At 51.0% G+C, this 14,034-nt stretch overlaps 1 protein-coding gene across 2 annotated transcripts in view; it reads right to left on the bottom strand.

Moving 5' to 3' along the window:
- Window positions 1-14,034, bottom strand: part of LOC135826118 (uncharacterized) — a 29,299-nt gene continuing 15,265 nt past the window's right edge. Inside the window, exons 4-5 of one of the 2 annotated variants that reach the window (XM_065338754.1) lie at window positions 2,489-13,931; window positions 1-1,490 (exon numbers count right to left, since the gene is read on the bottom strand). In XM_065338754.1, the coding sequence (XP_065194826.1) occupies window positions 2,523-13,259 (10,737 nt within the window). In that variant the 5' untranslated portion in view covers window positions 13,260-13,931 and the 3' untranslated portion in view covers window positions 1-1,490; window positions 2,489-2,522. Of the gene's footprint in view, window positions 1,491-2,488; window positions 14,015-14,034 lie in introns of those variants that run through there. The other variant, XM_065338755.1, reaches the window with a different exon arrangement.

Raw genomic sequence — 14,034 nt, 5'->3', positions numbered from 1 at the left:
TAAGAGGTTGTCACTGAGAGAGCTGAATTTACTGAAAGCACAACGTAAATTGATAAAATTAAAAAGACCTACACCAGACTGCCAGGATGTCAAAAGACTCAAAATGAGCTACAGTGCAAGTGCCAGGGCACCGCGGCAAGGCGCGCAGGGCATGTATAGCATGAGTTCATAACGTGGGCTAGAAAGCGAAATCAGTGGATGGCCATGCACACAGTAATGAGAGGGAATGCAGAACAGCACTCGAGTTGAACGAAAACAAGATAATGTAGAAATGAAACATGCATGTGCACACAATGACCTCATGGATAATACACAATGACCTCATGGATAATACACAACGGCCAAGATAATGATATTATGTAGATCACTAGTTGAGGGTGTGTTGGCAAGAGAAAACTGCGGGTGAGATCTTCAACAGCAATGTGTAGTTGTGCAACCGCTGCTGGCATCTGACATTGGTAAGAATGCTAGTAGGGCAACCACTATATGCACGGTGGTGTGTGTGTATGTGTGTGTGTGTGTGTGTGTGTGTGTGTGTGTGTGTGTGTGTGTGTGTGTGTGTGTGTGTGTGTGCGTGTGTGTGTGCATATCCAGAAAAAGTCACTTCAAACAGCTGTGTGGTGGATACCAGGCTAAAAATAGTGGCGGTCTATTCATCAGCCTTGCAAGCTGTTGAATGGTGTAATCCCAGCACAAGTTGCTATCTCTAACATAGCTGTTCGCTATCATCGCTTCCGCGATGGGCATGTCTGAGGTGTGCGTGTGTGTGTGTGTGTGTGTGTATGTGTATGTGTGTGTACATGCATCATGGGGGGAGAGGGGGGAAAGGGGGGTACGTGCATACATGTAGGTTTGTGAGCATACTCAGTCAGGGTGGGATAGGCTGGCATGTCGACTAACTACTTGCTTGTGCGCAAGTATACATGTCGGTTGCTGTGTGTGTGTGGGGGGGGGGGGGGGGGTGGGGAGGAGAGGTAGTGATCCATTGGATGCCAGTTAATGTACACACAAGTAGGAGCCGCAGGAATGGCAGTGGTGCCGGCGTTCCGGGTGGGGGGGGGGGGGTAGGACAATTTGGAGAAAGGTAGACTTGCAATTGTCAGCAAAATCTTTAAAAAAGAAAAGACAGCAGATACAGGCCTCATGAAGCAAACAATGGGCAAGATAAATTCCAAAGAGCACAAGCAATACAAATCGAAACTGCGAAGAACGATTAAAAGTTACGATAGACATTGTGCATGTCGGTGGCAAGAGAGTATTTGCATAGACGTACTCGTAGACATCGCCACACTCTGAACGGTATGTGATGGATGCTGAATTGTGCAGGCCAGTATGCAGTAACACAATCAAAACTGATCATTTTGACAGAACTGATGTGGGCAAGAATGGGACAACGGTGACTGTACCTCATGTTACCCTGCAGACACACTGCCCTGGCGTGTCCCGCAAGCAGGGCAGCAAGCAGAACAGTTGATGACAGGGTGATTCTCCTGTCAAGGAAAGCAGAAAGAGCGAGGGGGAGACAGAGAGAGAGACACACACACACACACACACGCTCAGTGCGATGACACAGCATAGCTCCTAAAAGTATAATCACAGTGCACAATGCTAATAATGTGTTGTTGAGACGGTAGATGTTTGAGAGGTTCTGGACATAGTGAGTCCTTTGTCTGTAGACGTCACGGCCTTAAAGGTCCAACACCAGTTGCAAGAGTACCTGATGAACAACAAGAGTGTGCCGTTCTAACAGCTGCTATATCACGGCGCTATTCCGTGATTACATCATATTAGTGATGCACTGCGTACAAGCAGTATTCAAACAGGTCTTCCGCAGCACAACTGCAGCTTAGTTGCACGAACTGCGCCCCCCCCCCCGCCCCATACGTTGTGCATACGTTTTAATAAAGGTAAAAAGAAGCAGCATGCTCGATGTGTGATCATGTGTGCGTCCATAATACCAGTGCACGACGTCAGCTGTGCACAGATAAACTAGATGCCCGTGGGTGGATGCGTGTGGGATGAGCATACAGAGGCGTCAGACACGCTACGATCACTACCGTATTGACCGCACCACTCTTAGTCCCGACACCCTGTGCATCAATAAAAAGCACTGATCTGGGCTCTAACTTCAGAACGTTTTTCTGGGGAGCCACCCCAACCCCGGGGAGTAAATTGAACATCAGGTGGCTGACGTGAACAGCGTAAAATACCTTCCGACGCCCCTGGCGTACATAATAATACTTCAAGTACAACATAAATCCGTTTCATGCTCACACCTGCCTGTGGCCCGCCACCCTCCTGGCACTTCTACTGTCGCGCCTTGGCCCGCGCCAGCTTTCTCCCCATACCTTACACCAGATGTGGCGCTAAATTTGTTTATGCTTGTGGCCCTAAGTGTTTATAAGCATACTGTTGGGTAGACCCGAGTATCAGTTGTCCTTCGCTGAGTCTGCTATGTAATAATGCAACATACGTACTGCATACGTACCACGAACTCCCGTTCAGAACAGCTGCACAGGATGCTAGCGGAGGCTCTGGCGGCATAGGTCTATCTCTGGCAGGGCTGGCCAGGCGGAGCGCAGCACCAGCATTCCCATTTCACTGCGCTCCAGGCTCTCGGCCGAGCGCAGTGCCGACATGACGTGGCGTAGGAACTCCAGCGGGTCGACAACATCACCACCAAGCTTGCGCTCACTCTTGATATGTCTGACGGTCTCTTTGCTGCCACTGTCAGGTGCAGGAGATAAACTAAACACGTCGGCAATGGCGGACATGTTGGCCAGCATCTCCGCACGATCTCGTCCCAAGAACAGTCCACCAGAGAAGCAGAGGATCTCTCCAAACAGTCTTCGTTGCGACACTGGTAGTCGTGGCAGCGGAGAAAGTGCTTCACCAGCCAACGTACACCGCCAATCGGACATGATTGATTGCATCTTGTTTCCCAGACTAGCGTACATCAACAGAGATGACGATCTGCTCCAGTTGCCAGGATTTTTTCGGTGAATCTTGGAAAGCTCGTTGGCCTGAAATGGGCTGATCAGTATGATTGTAGCGCTCTCCGGGTGATTGACCAGCAGGACCCACTCCACTGGTCTGAGGAAGTCATCCATGTTGCTCAGCACATCTGCATCTTCAACGGTTCTACGAAACGAATGTGTTGCATGTAGGTGTGCATTGCAGTTCCACAGCCTGCTGCTCACTGCCGATTGGAACTTAGTGAGTGGAAGCTGCGTCCCTTCAAAGCAACGCCAAACTGGAGTGAGATCGTTATGGCCGAGCTGACTCACCAACCTGCCATGTACAGCCATTATCTTCAAGTACGGCAAGAGGAATTCCTTTACGGGCTTCTTCGGCGGTGGGAGTTCCCGCTCGCGTTCTTCCTCTATCTCCTGCTCGAGCTCCCTCTCCTGTTCCTCATCTAGCTCCTGGGCGTAGCGACGCTGGTGCGGCACGAGCTGAGTGCAGCGCTTCACAATCTCCCTCGCACCTTGCAGTGACTTGCCTCGCTGTTCCACTATGTCAGCTACTGACTGTAAGCTCCGGACTTGACCATACATCTCACACAGCTCTAGACGGTCTTGTAAGCTGCACTCTTTACCGGTCTTCCTAATGACGTCATCGGATACATCAGCTGCTCGGCACGGTTCTAGAGCATTCTCAGTATGTAGATGAGCAAGACCCTGACTGGCCCAAGAGTAGAAACTATCCTCTGTTGCTGAAATACTGTTGTGAAAACACCACTGTACAACATGCTTGTGCTCTACATCATATGCCGGAGAAAGCATACACAGCTGCCGGATCTGACGGTCGATTTCTGGTGGAGCCCAGAAGCTGACCGAGTGTGTGCTTCGCAAGCGTCGCATACGCATGCACGCCTGTACAAACTCATCTCGACGAAGGTTCTTTCCCAGAGTGACTGCCGCTCTCGTTTCATCGACCATTTGAAGATCGGTACCTCTGCAATGAGCATGATCCAAGTAGACGAGACATTCACTTAGATTGCTGGCGTAGGGACTCAGTTCCAGTTTACATGCACTGTGACTACGACGGTCTAGCACACGTAATTGATTAGCCGTGTCAAAGTAGATAACTGCTTCTTTGTCAGTGCGCTGCTTGAGCCATTGCTTTGCAAACTCTTCATTGCTCAAATCCAGCACAACTGCACCTGCGTCGATAATAGTGTTGATCGGACCTGCTTTCACTGCTCTTGATTTTTGTGGAGATTTGATCTTCAGGGCTCCTGTCACCATGCCTTCAGGTTCAGCTGCTGCTGCTGCTGCTGCTGTTGTTGCTGCTGTTGGTGACAACCCTGCTTTCATTGCTGTGTCTTCTCTCCGCCGTACGTCTTCTGCTGCTCTCGGCTGCACTGTACCCGTTGCATTGGCTGATGATGCTTCATTGGGTGATATCACGGTGGTGCTGGCTGTTGCTGTTGCTAATGGTGGTGTTGTTGTAGCCGGTCTCCGTCCAGATGATGTCTCGGTAATAGCAGTGAGCAGAGCGCGTCCGTTACAGTCTTCTGGCAGGACATTGTAGCGATTGTTACACTTTCTCAGTAAGAGGCTGCACACGTATGCATTGGTATGCTTCAACTGTGGCAGGTCCTGTTGCTTTGTGGAGCCTGGCAGCAAATGACGGGTGTCGTTTGTTCCACTAAAACCCGTCACACACCGCTCTCGACTGCTCGATGTCATTGACCAACCATTGGCTATCAGCTTCCGGGGAAACTCCTTTGCCTCGCTGGGGAAAATGGTAAGATTGACGAAGAAGTTGATGGCATCCATGTGATAGCGCAGAAACGGATACACCAGATTATTCATCTGCAGGGGATCCTGGCGATTTATGCTGTCAAACTCTCGTATGCTTTCATCCACTGAGTTACCGTCAGCAACATTCACCCATGAGTTGTAGATTTCTTTCTTGGCGGCCCTGTGATCCAACTTGTCTAAGACCGTATTGATTTGACCATCAGTCAGGCCGTGTTGATAGTAACTGAGCAGAGTGAGGACAATTGCAACATCCGGATGTCCAAACTCGGTACGCTCTGCCGCCACATCTTTGGCACGGAAAGGCACGGCCATTCGGATCAGGCGATTAACAACAGGGTTGCTGTTGCTGCTGCTGCTTCCGCTGCTACTTTCACTGCCCCCAGAGCCACTGCTGCCGCTGCTCCCAGAGGGTCTGTTACTGCCACTGTTGCCGCTGCTGTTCCCGCTGCTGCTATCGCTGCTGCCAGAGCCACTGTTGTTGCCACCGCTGCTGCTGCTGCTGCTGCTGGACACTGCGCGTTGAGTGGTGGACATTAAACCGTACTCAACGCGATATCTCTTCTTCAGTGCAAGCAACAGGACACCGCTAGCCAGGAGACCACGCAGAATCAGCATTGTCAATGTCATCTTATCGGGCATGCTGCGGAACATATCTGCACCAATTTTCGAAAGGTTGTGAGTTTGTAGTAGCTGTTTCAGCTGCTCTCTTTGCTCGGGTGTAGCCTTTGTCAATGCATTCATGAAGTCGGGCTTTGTCAAACGCCCCCGGCCACTAAATATGTAGTCTACCAGTGCTTCACAAAGCGCCTTGTACAGCGGGTCTTGCTCAGGGGAATCGTGGACGCGCACAAACGGAAATTCATGCGCCTGTTTGCTTGTGTAGGTGACGGCTTCCTTGAACCTGTCTTTGATCGCAGGCATGCAGACTTTCACAGCTTCCAACACAAGTTCAGCCACGTCCCAACGCAGCTCCTTGCCATCTGGTGGCGAAGAGTCACCGAGTGGGTAGATGAGCTGAAAACGATGATGCAGAACTTCATCCGCTTCGTCAATGATGTCACGCGCATACACATGCAGATCGTTCATCAGATTGCTTAATATCCTTGCTAGTTGGGTGTTGCGTTTAAAGCAGGCTTCCTGATGCTTGATCTGCAATGACAACAAGTGCTCACGGACCGTCACCATGACATCACGCCGTTGCCTAGCAACCTGCAAGAAATCCCTCAGTCTGCCAGCGTCACCCTCACTCAGTGGGATGTCACGTCGAAACGGTAGAGAGTAGACACGATGGTTGAGCAGTCCACCGAGTTTGAAGACAAGCTGATTGATATTGGTGTTGTGAAGTGAAGTCAAGACGATGATTCTGACCAATGACTCACTGTCTGCAAGTTCAGCAGCAATGATTGGTAAAATGACACTAGTCTTGCCTTCACCCATGTTCAACTGCATCACAGCATGCAGTTGATTCTGTGCCTTCTCTTCAAGCTTGACATCATCATGATGCTGCTGCTGCCGCTGCTGTTGCTGCTGCTGCTGCTGCTGCTGTTCGTATAGCTGCTCGCCTTGGTGGTCTTGCTGCTCCATGCCGAGGCAACTTGATGGGTTCATCATTTGCACGGCCACATCGACTTGTCTCTTCCAGATGCACGCATCATTCTCTAACTCAAAGAGAAGCCACTCCACGTGATGGAGCGGAGCCCAATTTGCGTGCGGCTCATTAGATAGCTCTCTTTGCAACATGTCCAGTTGGTCGTTCTTGTGAAGACGAATCAGGCGGGACCAGCGCAGGACATTCACCATATCCACTGCCCAGTGCACAATGCACTTTCTTGTGACCTGATCAATGGTGATGTTGAGAAGGCCTTGCACTGTCGGGACCTTGCTCAGCAGATGTGGCAGCAGAGCCAGCGGGAGACAGCGCAGTAGCAGGCCGCATGAGTGCATGGCTTTCTGGGAATCGAGCCTAGCATAGCTGCTGTCCACGGCACGCTGCACTTGCTTCCTTGTCTTGTCGTGCAGCTTCTCCTTGTGTCTCAGGCTTTGGAAGAAGAACTGGTCATTGTCACGCTTGCCACTGGCCTCCACCTTTGGCAATGGATGGTGCCGTAGATCCTGGAGGCTCATTTTCAGATCGTGTGAGAAATCATCGATGATCGGATTGCGTTGTCCTCCTGACGTCTGTTGCGGGGTTTGGAGCTGCTCTCGAAGCCGTTCAACTTCCCTCAGCTCGTTGGCGCCATCCCTGTGTGGCTGCTGGTTCTGTTTGATGGCAACCGGCCCGGGTGCTTCACCTGTACTGCTACTACTGCGGTCTTGGCTATGCGGGGCCGGCGGCATCGTGATACTAAGCAGTCTACAGTAATCTTGATGGCGTTCCTGTGAGTCAGGTTCCAAGCGGTCCAACACGGCAGGCGGTGTCGTCACCTCCATCACCTGCACCGAGGCAGACATGAGCTCTGCGTAGCGCTGCAGGACCTTGGAGGAGTTGGCGTGCGTGAGGCGAGCGGCAAAATCATTGCGATACTCGTATCCACGTTTAAACAAGTGCTCTTGCGACACTTGAAAGACCATTGGTAGTGAAGCAGAAGAGGTCTTATGGTAGGTGTCAAAGTAAGGACCATTGCTAAGTAGATTGCCGGCAAACACAACGTCTTGGCTAATGCAGCCATTCAGCGTTGCCTTATCTGAGTCATACCGCTGCTCAAGCTGACTGCGTCGTTCCTGGTAGCTCCTCACTGTTACACTGCTGGCATGGGCACTGGGTTTGTCCAGACCTCGGGACGAGCAGAAATCCTCAAAAGATTTAATTTTGGCCGTGAAGACGTGTGAGGCAGGTGGCTGGACAGCATGCGGCGATGGGAACTGACGCAGTCCGGGGGGCTCTGTTGTCTCGCGAGAGTTTGCAAGAGCTGCCAGTATGAGCAAGGAAAGTCTACTCTGCTTGCCTTCGTACGTCCATAGTGAAAACATGAGTGCCAGTCGAATACGCTCAGCCACAGTTTCCTTACAGCTGTCAATGTGTTCATGAAGTGCTATGAAGTCACTGCACAAATCAATTCCTGACCAGCTCTTGCAAGTCAAAAGGAACAGACGCTCGATGCCTTTTCGGAACTTTTTCTGTTCGCCATCCATACAGCTGTCAGCTCGTGTACGTAGTTCTTCATCAATGATGTCTGCTGTGAACGCCATAGCTGCTCCACTTCTAGTCACCAGCCTCCATGTTGTTTCCCATGTTTCTTTGTGCAGAGCTGGAACATGGTCAAATGCTGGTGTGGGAGAAGCACAAGCCACGTCTTTGTCTTCTTGAAGACGAGCTAGTAATGGCAGGTTGTTACGACTCCAAGTGTAGCTCATCTTGTTCAGAGGCCTCTTTGAAAGATGGTCTATGGACTTCAGCAGCTTGTCCCGTGCTTCCGATGTACCCTGAGTGTGAAGAAATGAGACAGTCTTACTGTTGCTGATGATCTTGTCCACTAATAGAATATACGCATCGCTTGCACAATACGATGGTAGATGAGCTGGCCATTGGACAGTTTGCATCACTTCCATGTGCTCAGGGTAATAGTGACGAGATGGTGATAGTTGTGCAGTGTGGTACAACCACAGTAAGGATGTATCATCAAGTGGATCACATGACCAACAACGTGCTGACTGGAGTATAAGAATGGCCATTTCCATACCAGTCATTTCAGTGAATGGGTCTGGCTGGACGAATGATGTCATGGCGTGCAACAAAGACAGGTAGAACCAGGCACAGCGGCTGTCCGGAGCTTTCAATTGCTGCAGGTCGGGTCGGATGGCAAAACGGAACATCCTTGGCTCATACAATTTCTCAAGTTGGATTTTGACAATTGCATGCTGATTTGTAGACTCATCAGCAGCAGATCCATACACTGGTAGACCATGTGGTAAGAGTAAACAGCGCTGCTCGGATTTCTCACTCTTGTTAGACACCAGAACTAAACCGGTTGACAGGCCGAGTAGAGTACCACCAAGACTTTGATCACTATCCACACTCCAGCCAATGTAGTCACCACTTTTAAACACCACCGATCCGTCGGCTTCATTGCAGATGAAGAATGACAAACCAAGACGCGGCAAACGGACACGAACCGTCCCCTCCACATCCAACCAGATTTCAATGTACTTGGCAAGTTCAATACGCAGCATCACTTCCAGTACTGATTCACCAACTGAGGATGTTAGACTGAGCAGAGTGGATGCTGGGGACACGCCGACGGATGCACCTTCACAAACGCACAGTCGACCATTGCTGAACTTGAGAATGTACTCACAACGGTCTACGTCAGCAAAGTTCTTGTCCCTGAAGTACACTGGGCGCAGGTAGATCTTGTGAGTGTGGATATCTAACCAGAAGCTGTGTTCATCCACCATCAACGCTGGTAGGTCAAATGCATTGCCATCTGAGAACCAAGACGGATCAAGTAGCAACAATTCGCGACCATCGGCACGGCATTCATACACGCACAGCTGTTTCCTGCCAAGGCGATTATGTCTTGCAAACAGGAATGGTCCAACTTGCTCCGGTGATGAGTCATTGCCAATGTTGTCCACTGAGCATGCTGCCAAGGCACCTGTTGCCTGCGCTATCTGACCCTGTGGACTGGTGCAGGACATGACGACAAAGACGGTTGCCTTGAAATGTCGACTGAACAGTTCCGACCTGGTGATGTCTGTTGACAATCTTCCCGGCGGCAATCCGTTGATCCAACATTTGCCTTCTCGCAGGTCAAATTGAACAAACTCCTCTTCATGTCCATGCTTCCACTTACAGCTGATCCAGAGCTGATCCTCATCATGGATTCTATAGCTTAAAGCAGATATGCCAGGCATGTAGAAGTCTGAGATGAAGTTCTCGAATTCTGGATTTCTGCCTTCGCTATTCATCCTGTCCTTGATGATCGCGATAAAGGAGGAGTGGTTGTTGAATGCAATACGTAATGTTTGCTTAGTAAGATGATCCAAGAAGCCCTGAGCTCGACTTTGATTCAGCACTGTGTTAGCATGGAGGTCAGTGACGAACTTCAGCCAGTTGAATAGTGCTCTCGCGTCGTGTCCGTCCAGATCAACGCTGTGTTGATAGGTCAACGTACCAAACGTTGCAATGTGAGCAGCAGCCTCTTGCAGGTTACCGGCTGAATCATCCTCGACTTGCTCCATCAGGGCACGAATTTTATCCAGCCATATCACAGCTTCCTGGCGACATTCCGCCAAGATGGTGTACAGTGCGGAGATGGTAGTCTGTTCTGGCCCAGCACGTGCATGTGTCAAGTACAAGCTTAGCAAGCGGTTAGCCAGTAGAACAACGCTACACAAAGACCAATAGTTGGCCCAGTTGCCCTTGACACTGCCGAGTACTGTGCGCAATTCAAGGCTGAACTCTGCCACGAAAGCGGTATCCTGACAGGGATGATGGGCATCACGAAGTATGGTTTGTTCCTCATTGGACTCTGCCTGCCATACACTCTGTGCAATAAGCTGTACAACCTGCACACGATGTAGTAGCAGTGTTCGCTGGTGAATACCCCGTAGTATGTTGTACCACTGAAGACGCTGTCCAGCACGCACACTGCCGAATGTGATGAACTCGCGCAGGCTGAAGAATTCCGGGCAGACATTCTGTTTGGCGATGACATCACTCTGCTGGTGCGTTGTCACATCGATGTATTGCTGCAGCTGGCCATTGCTGTGGTCAAGAGTGCAGGTTTTGCGTATGTCATCGTTATGACAATATGGAACCTGCATCACCTTGCTGTCCTTAGCCAGAGTGCAGTTCATGTTGCACGGCTTCACAAACTCCTGCCAGTGTTCATTCCGTAGTCCCTTGCTGGAGTAGTGAGCATTCAGGAAAGGTACATTTGTGCTCCCGAGCGTCACCTTTCCTTTAGCTGATGAGCCGGATAAGCGTTCGACCCATTCCCGTTTTGAAGACGGTGTGTCCTTCTTGAATGAGACAGACAAGAGAAAGTGCTCGTTGAAAACGAGAGTGCAGTCTCGCCAGCTGCTGATATTGCTGGGAATACACAGCTCAAACACAGCGGCTTTCCTGTACGGCTGCTCGGGAGGAAGAAGACGCTCAAAGATCTGATGCGTTCTTCCATCCAGTTCTCTATCCAGCGTACACTTGTTGCAGCGCCAATAATAGTGGTTTTCTGTTTGCACCGTGTAGTCGCTATTCCATTCGTATTCGTGCTGGCAGCTCATTCTGCTATGACGCCGCTCATCCTCACTCATCTTCTCCAAGGCGTTCTGGACAGCCGTTCTGTGCACCTCCTCCTTCAGCTCATCTTGGACGATGAGCTGCTCAAGACGTTCTTTCATCTCACGTTGTGTATTGAAGTATTGCACGGAGAGAGAGTTGCTGGTCACACCGGGTTGCAGTGGCCCAGTATTCTGTGTTGCGTTTAGAGAACGATCACCGTAGTATGCTTCCACCTCGTGTAGAATTTCCATCTCCAGCGGCGTGGTTGTCAGGATGTTGCGTAGTGGTTCCATGTTCACATCAGTTCCGTGCTGGAGAAGCAACGGATGATCAGATGTCGCTGACATGTCACACATTGCCATGAGAACGGAGGCCACTAGGAGACGACGACTTTGGGCTATCGCATCCGGTTTATCATAGATCTTAGCCGTTGCACTCGTGTAGCTCATCATCTTGCGCAGACAGTCTGCCGTCGACATTGGTTGCAGTTTCCGCTGCTGCCACCGCCTGAGTATCTGTTCTTCAAAGGCATGTAGACCAATGTGACTGCCTTCAGGAGAGCTGATGCCTGCCATTGACAAGTCACTGCCATCGCCATGCTGGTCCATTGCTCCGCGGATAATGTCAACCTTAGGCGTGTTGCCTCCAAGCAGCCTGGAGATCCTGGCACGTGATGCACTCAGGGACAGAACAGTTGATTGCTCATCAACCGGAGCAGCTGCAATGGTATCCAATTTAGCTGTGGACTCCAGTGATGCACAGTGCTTCTTCCAATCAACACGCAGTGTAGAACTTATGTTGGTGACAGTTGTCATGGAAACACTGATCTGTCGCAAACACATCTCAAGCATACCATCTGGCAGGTCTGCAGTCTCCAGTAGACATGACAGTTTGTGGATGCGATTGCTGACTTTGCATAGCATCTGATGCAGCAGGTCCGTGCTGATACTGCTGCTGCCGTGGTTGCTGTGGCTGCTGGCACCACTACCGCTGATGCTGTTGCCATGGCTGCTGGCACCACTACCGCTGCGGCTGCTGTTGTTGCTGCTATCCTTGGCCTTGCTGTTGTGGCCTTTACTGCTTCCTGGCGGTGAGTTGGAGAGGAGGAATTGTGTCATGAATCGCAGCATAGCGGTCTTGTACAGGACCGTTCCGGTCACAAACCCACAGTCCTTGACCAGAGTAGCATGAAGAATATACTTCACAGCAAACCATGTTGGATTGCGACGCCATGGCAGCATGCTGGAGTCATGGCTTCTGGGAAATGTCACAACATCCCTCACTTTCTTCTGCACGGCAACAACAGTCGAGTCTGGCGTGTCTGATTCCTGTAGGGCCACCATTGCGGAGAAGAGCCATTCAAAGACGTACTTTGAGCTGATGACTTCACGATTCTCCTTCAATACTGTGTGACGACGTTCAGTTGTTGCCATGGCATCAGGGAAGACATGCCGTTGAAGACAGCAGATTTGCTCAGCCATTGTCCGTGAGAATGCATGCTCCTTTGGTAGGACAATTGAGAGTCGTGGTTGTTCAGTGAGCAAAGGGCCTTTAGCGGATACCACCGTCTTTGCTGCAGCTTGGATGTCGTAACCGCTGACTTCCACAAGGTTGTCTTCCAGCACGGCGAATGTCAGCGCTGCATTTTGTGCCGGTAGATAGACGGGCAATCGCTCGTTGACTGCCAAGTTCTGCCATGTCCTGTCAAGTTGATCAGTGCTGGGTCGGAATGAATCATTCCATGCATAGAGCATACGTGTGGTTTTAGCAGGCAGAATGTCAGCGTTGATATCTGCAAACGCACTCAACACCTGGCTTTCTCCATAGTTGCATTTCAGTGGATCCTCAGTGCTCTCTGCACGATAGTCTGGCAGATGACGGGGTAGAAAAACGGTGTTGATGGCTTCTTCAGAGCCTATCCATTCGCATGGACGCTGACCGAAATGTGCAGAACCCGGAACAGCATGGTTTTGGTCTGATGCTGTGGTTGGCTGGCCCTGACGCTGTCCCTGCTGCTGTCCCTGCTGCTGTCCCCGCTGATGTTGCGGCTGCTGTCCCTGCTGTTGTTGTTGCTGCTGTCGCGGCTGCTGTTGTTGCTGGCGCTGGTGCTGCTGCTGGTGCTGCTGGTGCTGCTGTCCCTGCTGCTGTCGCGGCTGCTGCTGGTGCTGCTGCGGATGAAGATGATGCTGTTGGTGCTGCTGGTGCTGTCCGTTCTCTTCTTGATCATACCTCTGCCTTTGCGTTGGCTGGTGTTGCTGTGGAAGCATTGCAGCAGTGCAAAGTCAGTGCCAGTGCTTCTGTATCACTTGCAAGGCCCGTTCCTGTAAACGTTGATGAGAGGTGATGTCAAGTCACCAAGTAGCCGTCAATTAGTAGTAGACAGAGTCTTTAGCTCGGCATTCGGCCTCCTCAGCATCAAAAGCCCTTCGTTGTGATCGGTGTAATGCAGATGTGAGAAGAGTCGACGCTGTCGTACACTGCTCAGTTCAATGCGTATGTTGTATTGGGTTGTTTTTTCGTTTCTGGCAGTTTCCCAAATCAGTGCCTTGTAATATTGCGCGAGGCTGCCGTGGGTATGCTTCCTGGGTCAGTATGTTGGGTTTTGTCCTGGGTACTCCGGTGTCCCTCTTGAAAGTTCTCTGGTCGATGTCAGTTGTGATAAACGGGGTATTGACCTGGTTGATGACCTGGTTGTTGACCTGGGTGATAACCGGAGTATTGACGTGGGTGTTGACCTCGTGGTTGACCTGGTTGATGACCTGGGTGTTAGCCTGGGTATTGAAATCGTAGCTAGCCTGGGTGATGACTGGGGTATTGACCTGGGTGTTGACCTGGGTGTTGACCCGGTTGCTGACCTGGGTGTTAGTCTAGGTGATGACCTGGTATTGACCCAGATGTGGTTCCCTGGCAGTGACCCGGGTGCTGTGCCTGGCAGTGACCTGGCTGGTGCTGTCCCTGGCAGTGGCCTGGCTGGTGCTGTCCCTGGCAGTGACCTGGCTGGTGCTGTCCCTGGCAGTGACCTGGCTGGTGCTGTCCCTGGCA

This window comes from Sycon ciliatum, chromosome 10 (genome assembly GCF_964019385.1).
Source record: "Sycon ciliatum chromosome 10, ocSycCili1.1, whole genome shotgun sequence".
Classification (NCBI taxonomy): domain Eukaryota; kingdom Metazoa; phylum Porifera; class Calcarea; order Leucosolenida; family Sycettidae; genus Sycon; species Sycon ciliatum.
The sequence above is the reverse complement of the archived record's forward strand: the minus strand, read 5'-3'. Positions and strand labels throughout refer to the sequence as shown.